The sequence below is a fragment of the Microtus pennsylvanicus genome, chromosome 4 (assembly GCF_037038515.1).
Source record: "Microtus pennsylvanicus isolate mMicPen1 chromosome 4, mMicPen1.hap1, whole genome shotgun sequence".
Lineage (NCBI taxonomy): Eukaryota > Metazoa > Chordata > Mammalia > Rodentia > Cricetidae > Microtus > Microtus pennsylvanicus.
In genome coordinates, this window is record NC_134582.1 from 71,787,852 (window position 1) to 71,800,533 (window position 12,682).

A 12,682-nucleotide genomic window follows, 5' to 3' on the forward strand; every position below is an offset into this window, starting at 1 on the left:
AAGCAACACTCCTCCATGGCGTCTGCATCAGCTCCTGCCTCCGAGTTCCTGTCCTGTTTGTGTTCCTGTCCTGACTTCTTTCAGTGATGAACAGAGCTGTGGAAGTGTGAGCTGAATAAACCCTTGCTTCCCAAGTATCTTTGGTCATGGTGTTTTATCACAGCAATAATAACTCTAAGTAAATCACCATGTAGGAATTAATGAAGGCTCTTTTAGATCAAGGGCTTGGTCTTTTCCAATGCCCTAGAAGTGTTTCTTTAAAAATAATTTATAGTGTGTGTGTGTGTGTGTGTGTAGACATGCACATGTGTGTACGTGAGTCTGAAGCCAGTGGTTGACATCAGGTATCTCCTCCATCTCTCTCCACCTTGCTTGTTGACAAAGGGTCTCCCACTGAACCTAGAGTTCCCTGATTTGGCTATACTGGGTGACCAGCAAGCCCAAAGACCCTCTTTCCATCTCCTGGTCCTGGGATTACATGCGTGAACCATTATTCCTGACTTTTTGTGCTCAAGATCTCAACACAAGCCCTCATTCTTGCCTAGCAAACCCTTTACAAGCTGAGTCCCATTTAAAAATAATTTCTAAAGCAAGCAAACAAACAAATGAAAAACCAAAACTGGGTGCTGGTAGCACACACCTTCAATCCTAGCTCGGGAGGCAGAGGCAAGTGGGACCTCTGTGAGTTCAAGGCCAGGGCCAGCCTGGTCTACCTAGCGAGTGAGTTCCAGGACAGTTAGAGCAGCACAGAGAAACCCTGGCTTGAAAAACAAAAAAGAAACAGAATTCTCCTTTTCTGAGGACATCTAGTGGGCATATTGAGAAGTGCAGCCTCTCTAACTCAGGAAGGACTAGGGTTCATTACCAGCAACTCCAGTTTGTTAGCCAGAGGTCCCCGCCTAGTGGGCATATTGAGAAGTGCAGCCTCTCTAACTGTTAGGAAGGACTGGAGTTCTTTACCAGCAACTGCAGTTTGTTAGCCAGAGATCTCCACCTCTAGCTCAGTGAAGTGGTGAGTGAATGTCCTGGCTGCCCAGACTCCTGGCAGATGGGTAATGGCATCTCGGGTCTCCATCTACTGAGTCAGCAGGCGGGCCAAGGTGTTTTCTAGAGTGGCCTGACAAAACTAATAACACTTCTATCAAAATGACATTTTTACAGGCATGGTGTTGCATGCCCTTAATCCAAGTACTTGGAAAACAGAGGCAGGATCTCTCTGAATTTAAGGCCAGCCTTGTCTACCCAGTAAGTTCCACGCCAGCTGGGGCTACATAGTGAGACCTGCTCTGTCTCATAAATAAATAAATAAATAAAAATAAAATAAAAAAAACATAAAAATTCAGTGGATCAGCAAAAACAAAGACAAAATACTTCCCTTAACATAAACAAAAGCCTCTTGACAATAGAAATAACTGAGAAGGGGGTAGTGGGAGTGGAATATGATCAAAATACGCTGTATACCATATGAAGATCTCATAATGAAACGTGGAATTGATACATGTTGATAAAAACCCCTTTTCTTCCCCTCTCTTGTGGACACACGGAATGAGAAATGTAGGACACCTAATCAGGTTTGGCTTATGCACACCTGAGCCTATTGTGAAAAAAAAAAAACCCTAATGATGGATATCTAAATGCAGGTTCTAGAACCGTCACGACAGCCGGAAAAGGTCGGCGCTCATGCTGTTTTTCTCCTGCCCTCAGGTTTCTGCTGATGTACGCCACAGTTCTTTGTAGCTATTACAACTCAGCTCTGACCACAGCAGTGGTTGGAGCTATCAAGGTAAGTAATGAAGCCTTGCACTGGACACTTGGGTGGGGAACAGATGGAAGCTGTGTGTGGAAAGCCGTTTGTGCTGTGGACAGAGACGTAGCAAATGTGGAGGCTTGTGACTCCCTCAGGGGGTCTGTGTGACCCCTCTGCTGATCTGGCATGTGAGTGAGGTTGCTAACTCAAAAAGGTAAGAGACTATTGCTTTAAAATTGGAATCAGGTGAGGGCATACTTTGAGGAAAAACAAGTAACAACTGGAAAGAAAAATAATCCAAATACCCGTGATCACTTTGTTGTCTAGAATTTGGTTGGCTGGGAGAACCTGCCCTCTGAGAAGACAAGCTCTCCCGAAGGAAGTTTTCAGTGATACCTTTGCTCTGTGATAAAGCAATGAACTTGGACTGGTAGATTGTTGCAAACGTGTCTGTATATGCTTGTGTGCGTTTGAAAACACACGCTCTTGAATAGAACGTGGTCTGAATTCCAGTCCACTCTTTCCTGTTCACACAGGCTCCGAGAGTGAGTGGGCAAATCTTACCTACTCCATCCAGTGGCTTCCTCAAGTAACTTTCACTGAGTTCTGCTTAGTTTAGCTGACTGCCCTGTCCAGGTTGGGGGTGATGGGGATAAGATATCCGGTGCAGTGATGGAATGAAGACGGGAGCTGGCATGCTGACTGCAACGCCACTCTCCCAGCTTTTGCCTGGAGTGCGGAAGGGATGAACAGTGCAGTTTTCGGTTACTACATTTTAGTTGACTTCATCTATTCCTAAAGCTGTATGTCATTAGGACTTCCATGCAAGCCTCTGTGCAAAGTAACCCACGAGTCTGGCTTCAGGCTTTGCACGTCTGCATTTCTGCTGAAGTTCCATTCAGTGATGAGCCCCCTTTCTTTGCAGAATGTATCGGTTGCCTACATTGGGATGTTGGTTGGTGGAGACTACATTTTCTCTCTCCTAAACTTTATAGGGTTAAATATTTGGTAAGTGAACTCACAGTAAAGTGATGGACTTAACATGATTACCAGGTATATAAATAGGTGAAAAAGCAAAGAGAAAGGTTCTGTTTGTCACGCTGGGGATGGAACCAGGGCCACGTGCGTGCCAGTCAAGTGCTCTGCCAACAAGCCACACCCCTGCTCCAGGCTCTTTGTGTTTGTAGACATCGTTTTCATGTGCTCTCTGGGGGACACTTGTCACAAAGAACCTCAGGACTGAGGTTTCCTCCTGCCGTGTGGGTCTCATTATCTGGTGGCTTTTGAAGTGCTGTAGCCTGAGGATGCTGGCGGGACTGTGATGCTTCTTAACACAGTTTTGGGTTCTGGACATGGGTATCATATGCAGAATCATTGCATATATACTTTATTTAATAAAAATTGAGCACTTGCTTTCTTCTCCTGTCCCAAATGTTTGTAGAGAATAAATTCTCAATCTATAGCCCTGTGAGGGAAAAACCCAGAGATCCTAATAGTTGTGTGCAAATTAAGCTGATTGCAATTATAAAAACATTGACAGCCTCTGTGGGATTTTCACCTTCTCCCCTCTCTTCAGCATGGCAGGTGGTTTAAGATACTCCTTTTTAACACTGAACAGCCAGTTAAAACCTAAACAACCCACGGATGAAGAAAGCATCCCTCTGGATCTGAAGAGCTAGACTGGAAGGCAGAGTTGCAGGCCTAGGCAGGAGAGGTCAGCCCCAGCAGGTGTGGACAACCCGGAGATCCCATAGCGGGGACAGTCACCTGCTTGGTTAGAGCACAAACAGGATTGTTTGCGAAACACAAAGAAAGCTACCTCATGTGTCTCTGCACAAGGAGCCAAAGGATCCCAAGACACACAGCACAGAACCTTCCCCAACCAAGTGAAGCAAATCCAGCCACGGGGCCCTACACTGTGTGCTGAGGGGGATGTTTCAAGGGTGACTTTGCTTATCAGCACCTTGGCCTTAATTTCAAAGGTCCCAGCCAAAGCAAGTGCCAGAGAGAACTTTTATTGTTGTTGTTGAAACATCTCTTTATTTTCATAAAAATAAACCAGTTTTGATTTACACAATGCTGGTATGTTGTCTTCCAAGTCATCAAGGTGAAATAAAAAGCCGTTTCTATTTATGCCTCACAGTGTGATTGCGTTATGGTAGAAAATACAGTTGGTTGTTCAATGCCTAGGAATACTCCTGGGGCAAAGGTGATGGCCCAGTGATAGGGAGTGCTCACAGTACAGACGTGAGACTCTGAGAGAGAGAGAGAGAGAGAGAGAGAGAGAGAGAGAGAGAGAGAGAGAGAGAGAGAGAGAGGTGGAGAACGGGTGAGGAAGACTCCCATCATCACCTTCGTGTCTCCATACACACATGTACGTGTGTGCACAACATGTCCACACACATTTATCCCTCCCTACGTACGCATTACTCCACCTTGAAGGAACAAGGAAATACCCACTTTAGGACAAATGTTGGGAAAACTTGGCAAAAACCAAAAAAGTCCTCAGTACATCCCTTTATTCTTGGACATTTGAGTGTATGGTCCCCAGTTGGGTGGCCTTACTGGAGGAAGTGTGTCACTAGGGTGGGCTTTGAGGTTTCAAAGGCTCCGGCCATTTCAGGTTTGCTCTCTGAGCTTCCTGTTGGCAGTGTGATGAGCTCTCAGCCGTTCCTGCCATCATGTCTGCTGCCTGCTACCATGGCTCCCTGCCGTGATGACCTGTCTGGAACTGAAGGCCCAAGTAAACTTTTTCTTCTTTTAGTTGCCTTAGTCATGTTTCTGTTGTTTGAGTCTTGTTGTTTGTTTGTTTTTTAATCAAAGCAACAGAGAAGGGGCTGATGCAAGTGGCTAATCTGTCTCGTTCTGCCCAGTGCTTCCCCCAGGTGTATTCAATATAGTACAAATAATAAAAACCCAGAGACAGCTATTGGGGTTCAACCTGAAGATCAGAAAAGCAAAAAGCAAAGCAGCCAGCCACGAGAGGGACCTTTTACCTCTGCCAAATCTTCAGACCAAAAGGGCAAGATTCTGTCTCCACAAATACTCAAATTACACACTCCACTGAGTTCCTATCTCTTCCCCTTTATGTTTCTCTCTCTGCCCAGCCATATTGCTCCTGTCTCCACCTTCCTGGTGCTGGGATTACAGGTGTGTGATACCAAGTGCTGGGATCACCTTTGTGTGAGTTCTGTTTCTCTTTCAGACAGATTCAATCTCGTGTAGCCCAGGGTAGCCTTGAACTCACAGAGATCCATCTGCCTCTGTCTCCTGAGTCCTGGGATTAAAGGTGTGTGCCACCACTCCCTGGCCTGTAGGGCTGACTAGTGTGGCTGCTTTGCCCTCTGATCTTCAGGCAAGCTTCATATATTAAAACCCAAATAATATGTCACTACAGTTCAAGGGAATTTGAAAGTTACAATGTGTGTGACTTTACTGAATTAACTCCCCAGCCCCACTGGCAACAACTAAGTTTGTAGAAGCGGAGCCAGAGGTAGTAGCAACTGAGGGAATATGCTTCCAACTACTAAATACAGTTGTTGTGGTAGGTGTGTATATACATGTGCCATGACTGTGGGCATCAGAAGACAACTTTGTGGAGCTAGCTTTAAAAGCCATTCCCCTTCCTGTGGGTTCTAAGGATTGAACTTGGATCAAGTGCCTTCTCCCACTGCCCTCTTGTCAGCCCAAGGACAGGATCTCACTGTGTAGTCTGGTCCCGTTGGAGTGACAAACACACTGGCAGAGGCAATTTCATGGAGAAAGGGTTTGTTTGGCTGACAGGTGTAGGGTGCACTCCACTGTGATGGGCAAGTCTTTTTTTTTTTTGACTATTAAAAGTTATTTTATTGCTTCATACAATAAAATTAATTAAACTCTTAATTAAAAGTTTGCTATCAATAGAAGCCTTTGGATTCTTTCCCTACTCAGGAACAATGGGGAAGAAACCATCACAGTCCCAGCTTATCTGACTTGCAGAAATGAATCACAACACAAGTTCTGTCTGACGTCAGCAACACAGCTTTCTCAAGTGTTTGCAAGAGCCCAGGTGCATTGCGTTCCCCAAATAAGCATTATTGCAACACAGTTCGGCTGCATAGGTGAAGACCACGTTAGGAACCAGATCTACAAGGATTTCCTAATGAGAGCAGGTGGCTGTTGATAGTCTAAATAGATTCAATAATTAGCTAAACATTTTTAGAACTTTAAGGGCACCTCACAAGGGATTTCAGTAATGTTTAAAGGACAATTCCTTTGAATGCCTGTTAAGGAATTTCTTCATTTACATTCTCCTAATGGGGGGAACATATTTTTAAAACAACACACTATAGGAAAGACTATTTTTTTTAAAAAAAATTACCTTCTGCATTTTACAAATGTCCCTAAAACAGTTAGGGATTTTATCTATTTACCTAGTTGCTTCTTGAGTAAAGCTTAAAAAATGTACACAAGGGACTAACATGTAGCTACTTGATATGTAGCTTTTCATACCAAAATTAAGTGATAATGTGTTTTATCTTCAACACCACATCTGGTTGTATACTTTAAATACATTATGTGTCCTAAATAAGGCAAACATATCTTTTGGTCTGAAATCGATGGGCAAGTCTTGATGACAAGAGTTGAGTTGGTCATGGACCCATAGTCAAGGGGCAGAAAGTCGTGGATGGAGGTGCTCAGCTGGCTTTCTCCTTTTTACAAAGTCTGGCACCCCAGCCCATGGAATTGTCACCCGCATTCAGAGTGGGTCTCCCCAAATTAATTAACCTAATCTAGATGACCCCACAGGTATGCTCAGAAGCTTGTCCCAGACAGTTCTAGATCTTGTCAAGTTGAGGGTGTTGACCGTCACAATACCCCATTTGCCTATTCTCTCAGCCATTGATCCCCTTGGGGTGTTTCTATCTTTAGGATTTTGGTGATTGGTGACACTCTAAATACAGAAGTACAAATATGTCTTCAAAACCCTGATCTCAGATGCACATTCATAATCACAGCACTCTGGAGGTTGAGGCCAGCCTGGGGGCACAGCAACACCCTGCCTCAAAAAGTAGAAGGTCACGCTTTCAATTATGTTTGGATTTATACACAGTAGTGGAATTCTAGTTAATTTGTTTTCAAGACAAGTTTTCTCTGTATAGCTCTGGTTGTTCCGGAATTCGTACTGTAGTCTAGGCTAGCCTCAAACTCAGAGATCTGCCTGCCTCGACCTCCTGAGTCCTGGGTTTAAACTTAAAGATCTGCCCGCCTCAACCTCCTGAGTCCTGGGATTAAAGGTGTGTGTCACTAGGCCCAGCTCTAGTTTTAATTTTTTAGGATCTGATACATTGTACTCTTTTCACAGTTACTGTGAAGTTTCTCATCTTTCACAAAACACATTTTGGCTTTGTTTTTCAGTAGTAACCATCCTGATGGATTTTTGGCTTGGACCTTTAATGTCCTATTTCTTCTGTTTCTGTTCAGGAAGGGGCAGGCCTCCCGTGGGTGTCAACAAAGCAGAATCATTAGGTCATACTTCAAAAATCTTTACTTTACAAAATTGGAAAATCTAAAAGAAATGGACAACTTTCTTAATAGGTACCACATACCAAAATTAAATCAAGATCAGATAAACATGAATAGACTTATAAACCCTAAGGAAATAGAACCAGTCATTAAAGGGCTCCCAACCAAAAAGAAAAGCCCAGGGCCAGATGGTTTCAGGGCAGAATTCTACCAGAATTTTGATGAAGAGCTAATACCTTTATTCTTCAAATGGTTCCTCACAATAGAAACAGAAGGAGCATTGCTAAATTATTTTTATGAGTCACCCTGATACTCAAACCATACAAAGACTCAACAAAGAGAATTGTAAACCAATTTCCCTCATGAACATTGATGCTAAAATACTCAATAAAATACTAGCAAACCAAATCCAAGAACACACCAAAAAGATCACCCACCATGATCAAGTAGGTTTCATCCCAAAGATACAATAAATGTCAGTCATGTACCCCTTTTTGTTTCTGATTTTGTTTATTTGGGTATTCTCTCTCTGGACATTTCCTGGATGTTTTGTGTTAGAATTATTTTTTTTTGGATTTAGCAGTTTTTTTTGACTAATGAATTTATTCCTTGATCATATCTTCAGTGCCTCAGATCTCTCTGTCTTTTAGTTAGTTTGGATAAGGGTTTTGTTTATCTGTTGACTTTCTCAAAGAACCAACTCTGTTCCATTGATTCTCTGTGTTGTTCTCCTTTTTTCTATTTTATCAATTTCAGTCCTGAGTTTATTTCCTGCTGTCCTCTCCTCTGGGGTGCTTTTTCTTCCTTTTGTTCTAGAGTTTTCAGGGGTGCTGTTAAGTCACTAGTGTGAGATTTCTCTAAATTCTTTATTCAGGCACTTAGTGCTATGAACTTTCCTCTTACCACTTCTTATGTGTGTTCTGTAAGCTTCTTGTAGCTTTACGGGCATGTCCTTCTTTAGGTTGAGAAAGCTTTCTTCTATGATTTTGTGAATACATTTTCTGTGCCTTTGAGTTGGGATTCTTCTCCTTCTTCTATCTCTGTTATTCTTATATTTGGTCTTTTCATGGTGTCTCAGATTTCCTGGATGTTTTGTGTTAGAAATTTTTTGGATTTAGCAGTTTCTTTGACTAACGAATTTATTCCTCGATCATATCTTCAGTGTCTGCGATCCTCTCTTCCATCTCTTGTATTCCATTGGCAATGCTTGCGTCTGTATTTCTTGTTCACTTGCCCAGATTTTTCATTTCCAGAATTTGGTTTATGTTTTCTTTATTGCTTCTGTTTAAATTTTCAAGTTTTTTTTGGGGGGGGAGGGGGGGTTTCGAGACAGGGTTTCTCTGTGTAACAGTTCTAGCTGTCCTGGAACTAGCTCTTGTACAACAGGCTAGCCTTGAACTCACAGAAATCTGCCTGCCTCTGCCTCCTGAGTGCTGGGATTAAAGGTGTGCACTACCACCGCCCAGCTCAATTTTCGAGGCTTGAACCATTTCCTTTGCCTGTTTGATTGCGTGTGTGTGTTTTACTTTATTTAAGAGACAGTTTTTTTTTTGTCTTTTCTTCAGTTTCTTTATGTGGACCTGGACGGTTTCAAAGTCAGAGATCTGGCTGCCTTTGACTCCCTTGTTGAGATTAAAGGAGTGCACTACCAGGCCTAGCTTTCCATTTCTTAATAATGTTGTTTCTTTTATTTCTTTGTTTTGTTTGTTTTTTGTTTTGAGACAAGGTCACCTGTAATCAAGGATGGTTGAATTTATGATCCTTCTGCTTCCATCACTCAAGCTGGGATTACGGTTATGTACACTGAGCCTGGCTTCTGTGGTGCTGGGATTACAGTTACAGACACTGAGTCTGGTTTCTGTGGTGCTGGAATTACGGTTATGGACACTGAGCCTGGCTTCTGTGGTCCTGGGATTATGGTTATGGACACCAAGCCCAGCTTCTGTGGTGCTGGGATTACAGTTATGGACACTGAGCCTGGCTTCTGTGGTGCTGGGGTTACGGTTATGTACACCGAGCCTGGCTTCTGTGGTGCTATCAAAACCAGACTTCAAGTGTTAGCCAGGCGCTCTTCCGACTGAACTGCACTCATCCCTGCCCCTGCTTACTTTTTAAGGCTTCGAGACTATGACATAGGGGCTTCCAGACTGTTGTTAGGGAAACCTCTGGCATCCCTTCTGAAGCCAAAGACCAGAAATCACTCACTCAGCAAATAAGTGAAAACAGCTTTTCTGTTTTAGACGCTGTTTTCCTTATCTTGAAGTTTTATTTTTGGATTTCGTTCAGAAATGATTTTAAGACTTTGCCTTGTCTTCCACATATGGCCAGCAGAGGGCACCCTAAGAACAGCATTTGTATCAGGATGGCCCGTAGCCATTTTCACTCTAGGAAGGCCTGTAGCAGATGAGAGTGCCAATCAGGGTTCTGAATTAAGGTTAGGTGGGGTGTTGGATGCAGGAGGTGGTACCAGCTAGACACCTGTGCGGATGAACCTCGATCTGTGGCCACTTCTGTGAGGCATTTTCTGATCCCCAGAACCCACAGCAGAAAGAGCAAACTGACTCCTAAAAGTGGTCTTCTGACCTCTGTGTGGGCATAGACACCGCACTGTCCCCAGAGATGCTTGGGCCGTTTCTTTTGGCCATCAGGTATTAAAACAATGGTCTCTGAGGAATTGAAGTCCCCCAGGAATCACATGTTGGGGAAGGAAAGGGCCGGAGCTTGTTTTCCAGGAAGATTTCCAACGTACGCGGGAAAGCTCTCTGAGACGTTGTTCTGAGCGCTGGGCAGGAGTGGTAGCCTCTGACAGTTAGACCACCTTGCAGGGCAGACTAGAGCCCAGACAATGGTGGACGGAGGGTGAGCAGGGTCCTACTTGATCAGGATGCCTTACTGACATGTAACTCTTGCTCACTATTTCAAACTAAGCCTGCTGGGGACTGAGGTCAGCCCACGGACTGTCAATCAAACCAAAGGTACTGAGCACGGAGACAGACTCCACACTGGGGAGACAATGGGCAATTTCATTTGATGTTTCTCTGAGTTTGTTTTATGCCTTTCTCCCTTTGACTGATTTTAATTTGTCCTCACTGGATACTGCAGCAGCAGAGTTGGCCCCACCCCTCACTATAGGCATAGGCCTCACCTGGGCAGCACCTTAAAGCTGACCCTGTAGTTGGGATGCAGGTGGCTGGCCCTACGGGGCTGAGAGCAGGAGAGCTGGCCCTGATGATGTGAGTGTGGGGGACCCGGATCTACGGGCCCGAGAGCAGGAAAACTAGCCTTGCTTCTTTCTGCAGGCTGCATTGGGTGAGCTAGCCAAGGCTGGAGAGCTCACCCAGGTAGTGATGATGAGGAAAAGCTGGTGGGCTGACCAACTCAGCTACAACCAGGGCCCAGAACCAGGGCTATGAGTTGGTCCACCCCACCATCCTCTAAATCTATGAACCATGAAGCATGTGGAGCAATGGAGCATGTGAGGGGAAAAGCCTACAGATACAAAACATTAGGATCTCCCTGACACGGGTCCACAGCAGGATACCAAGAGAAGCTCCAATGAGAACCCATCATCGATGATGTAGCAAAATCAGAGACCTCCAGCCAGATCCATGACCCAAGACAATGAACCCCTGCAAGTAAAATGAACGGGCTAAAGGGTGAACTGTGTGATTCGATGGGTCTCACTACAGCTTCCATGACAAGATTCATCTTTTGTTTGGTTTGGTTTTTGATTTTTCTTCTAAGTCTAATTTTGATCGAGAGGTTGTAAGGGCAGAGGGTGGGGAGATACAGTAGAATCGAAATGCATGATATGAAATCCACAAAGAATCAAAAAAATTTTTTAAAAAAGATAAATAAAAAAGAAATAGGAAAGTCACTTGGAGACTAGAGATGGAGGGGCCATTTAATACCATAAGGCACAGTGAAAAGCAGGAGCCATGTTGGTGTGCATGCCTATAATCCCAGCTGTTCCAGAGGTTAAAAGAACAATACAGAATATCAGAGAAACAATTCTTTGAAAAGATAAAATTGGAAAACTCTTAGGCAAGTTAAACAAAAGAGAGAAGACCTCAATTTTTTTAAATTAGACATAAAATAAGAATATTAATAGATACCACTGAAATCTAGAGGATTATTAAAAATGTATATCCTGATAAATTGTAAAACCTAGGAAAAATGGATATTTTTTTTGACACATGTGACTCAAAAGAATATAAGCAACCCCAAAATGATAGTGAGCCTTGAAACTGGAGGAGCAATAGTCTCCCAATAAAGACAATCAAAGTACTTGGCAGATTAATTGCTGAACTGTACCAGATCTCCAATGAAGAGCTAGACCTTCTCATACTATCCCACAAAACTGGAAGGGAAGGAAGGAAGTTACAGCCACTCTGATGGCAGAACTGGGTGATGATATCACACACAGAGAGAGCTACAGACAATTTCCTTGATAAACACAGATGCAAAATCCTCAGTAAAACACCAGCAACTCAAGTTAAATAACAGAAGAAAAAGCTAAAACCCCAGGAGCGAGGTGGTTTCACTCCAGGGATGCTGGAATAACAAGTGAGTTAATGTAATACAGTCTAAAAGCAGAATAAAGACAAGTTACATAACCATCTCAATGGATATAAAAAAGGTTTTGACAAAATTCAGCATCCTTCACGATTGAAAACTCTGAAGTAATCTCCCCATGATAACACTTGTCTGTGAAAAGCCAGCAGTGACTTTTATACCAAATGGGGAAAATGGACTGGTTTCTCCTGAACCTGTGACAAGAAAGGATATCTGGTCTGCTCACTAATTTGGTGACCTCAGTAAGATCCTGAGCTGCGTTCTTGTAGCTTCCTTCCTTTCTTCCTCTTTCTTTCTCTCCCTCCTTCCTTTCTTCTTCCCTTCTTTTATTCCTTCCTTTCATTTTCTTTTATCTTTTTCTTTTCAGACAGTTTTAAGTAGCCCAGACTTGTCTTGAATTCACAATGTAGCCAGTGACAACCTTGAGCTTCTGATGACAATTGGGGTAGTCACCAATCTATGAGTAGAGCAGAATATTGTTAGGCGCCATTATGTTGGCATTTTTCCTCCAATTGTGTTTGGTTCTATTCTAGGTCTCTGGGCCATTCAGTTTCTAGATCCTAGCACTCCAGGCCGTGGCTGGGTGGGCTCACTCTTGTGGTCTCAGGCTGGACCAGTCATTTCCCACAGTCTCTGAGCCACCCTTACCCTGGTCCCTTCTCCCCTACACATCCTATAGGCAGGACAGAGTGTGGGTTAAAGGGTTGTATGGCTCAGTTGGCGTACCAATACCTCCACTGTAAGACTTGCCTTTCTAGTCATCTCTTTCAGTACTCTCCCCTCCTCCTTCCAAGCCAACCCCTCATGTTCCTATCCCCACCTGCCCCCAGTACGCCCATGAGATCTCTCTATTTC

The 12,682-nt window shown here is 43.7% G+C and overlaps 1 protein-coding gene across 1 annotated transcript in view; it reads left to right on the plus strand.

Moving 5' to 3' along the window:
• The window catches only part of Slc35d2 (solute carrier family 35 member D2), a 32,937-nt gene extending 29,112 nt beyond the window's left edge, over nt 1–3,825 (plus strand). Inside the window, exons 10-12 of the mRNA XM_075969373.1 lie at nt 1,705–1,783; nt 2,673–2,755; nt 3,324–3,825. Coding sequence (XP_075825488.1) covers nt 1,705–1,783; nt 2,673–2,755; nt 3,324–3,426 — 265 coding nt within the window. The 3' untranslated portion in view covers nt 3,427–3,825. The remainder of the gene's footprint in view (nt 1–1,704; nt 1,784–2,672; nt 2,756–3,323) is intronic.
• Nucleotides 3,826–12,682: the final 8,857 nt, after the last annotated feature.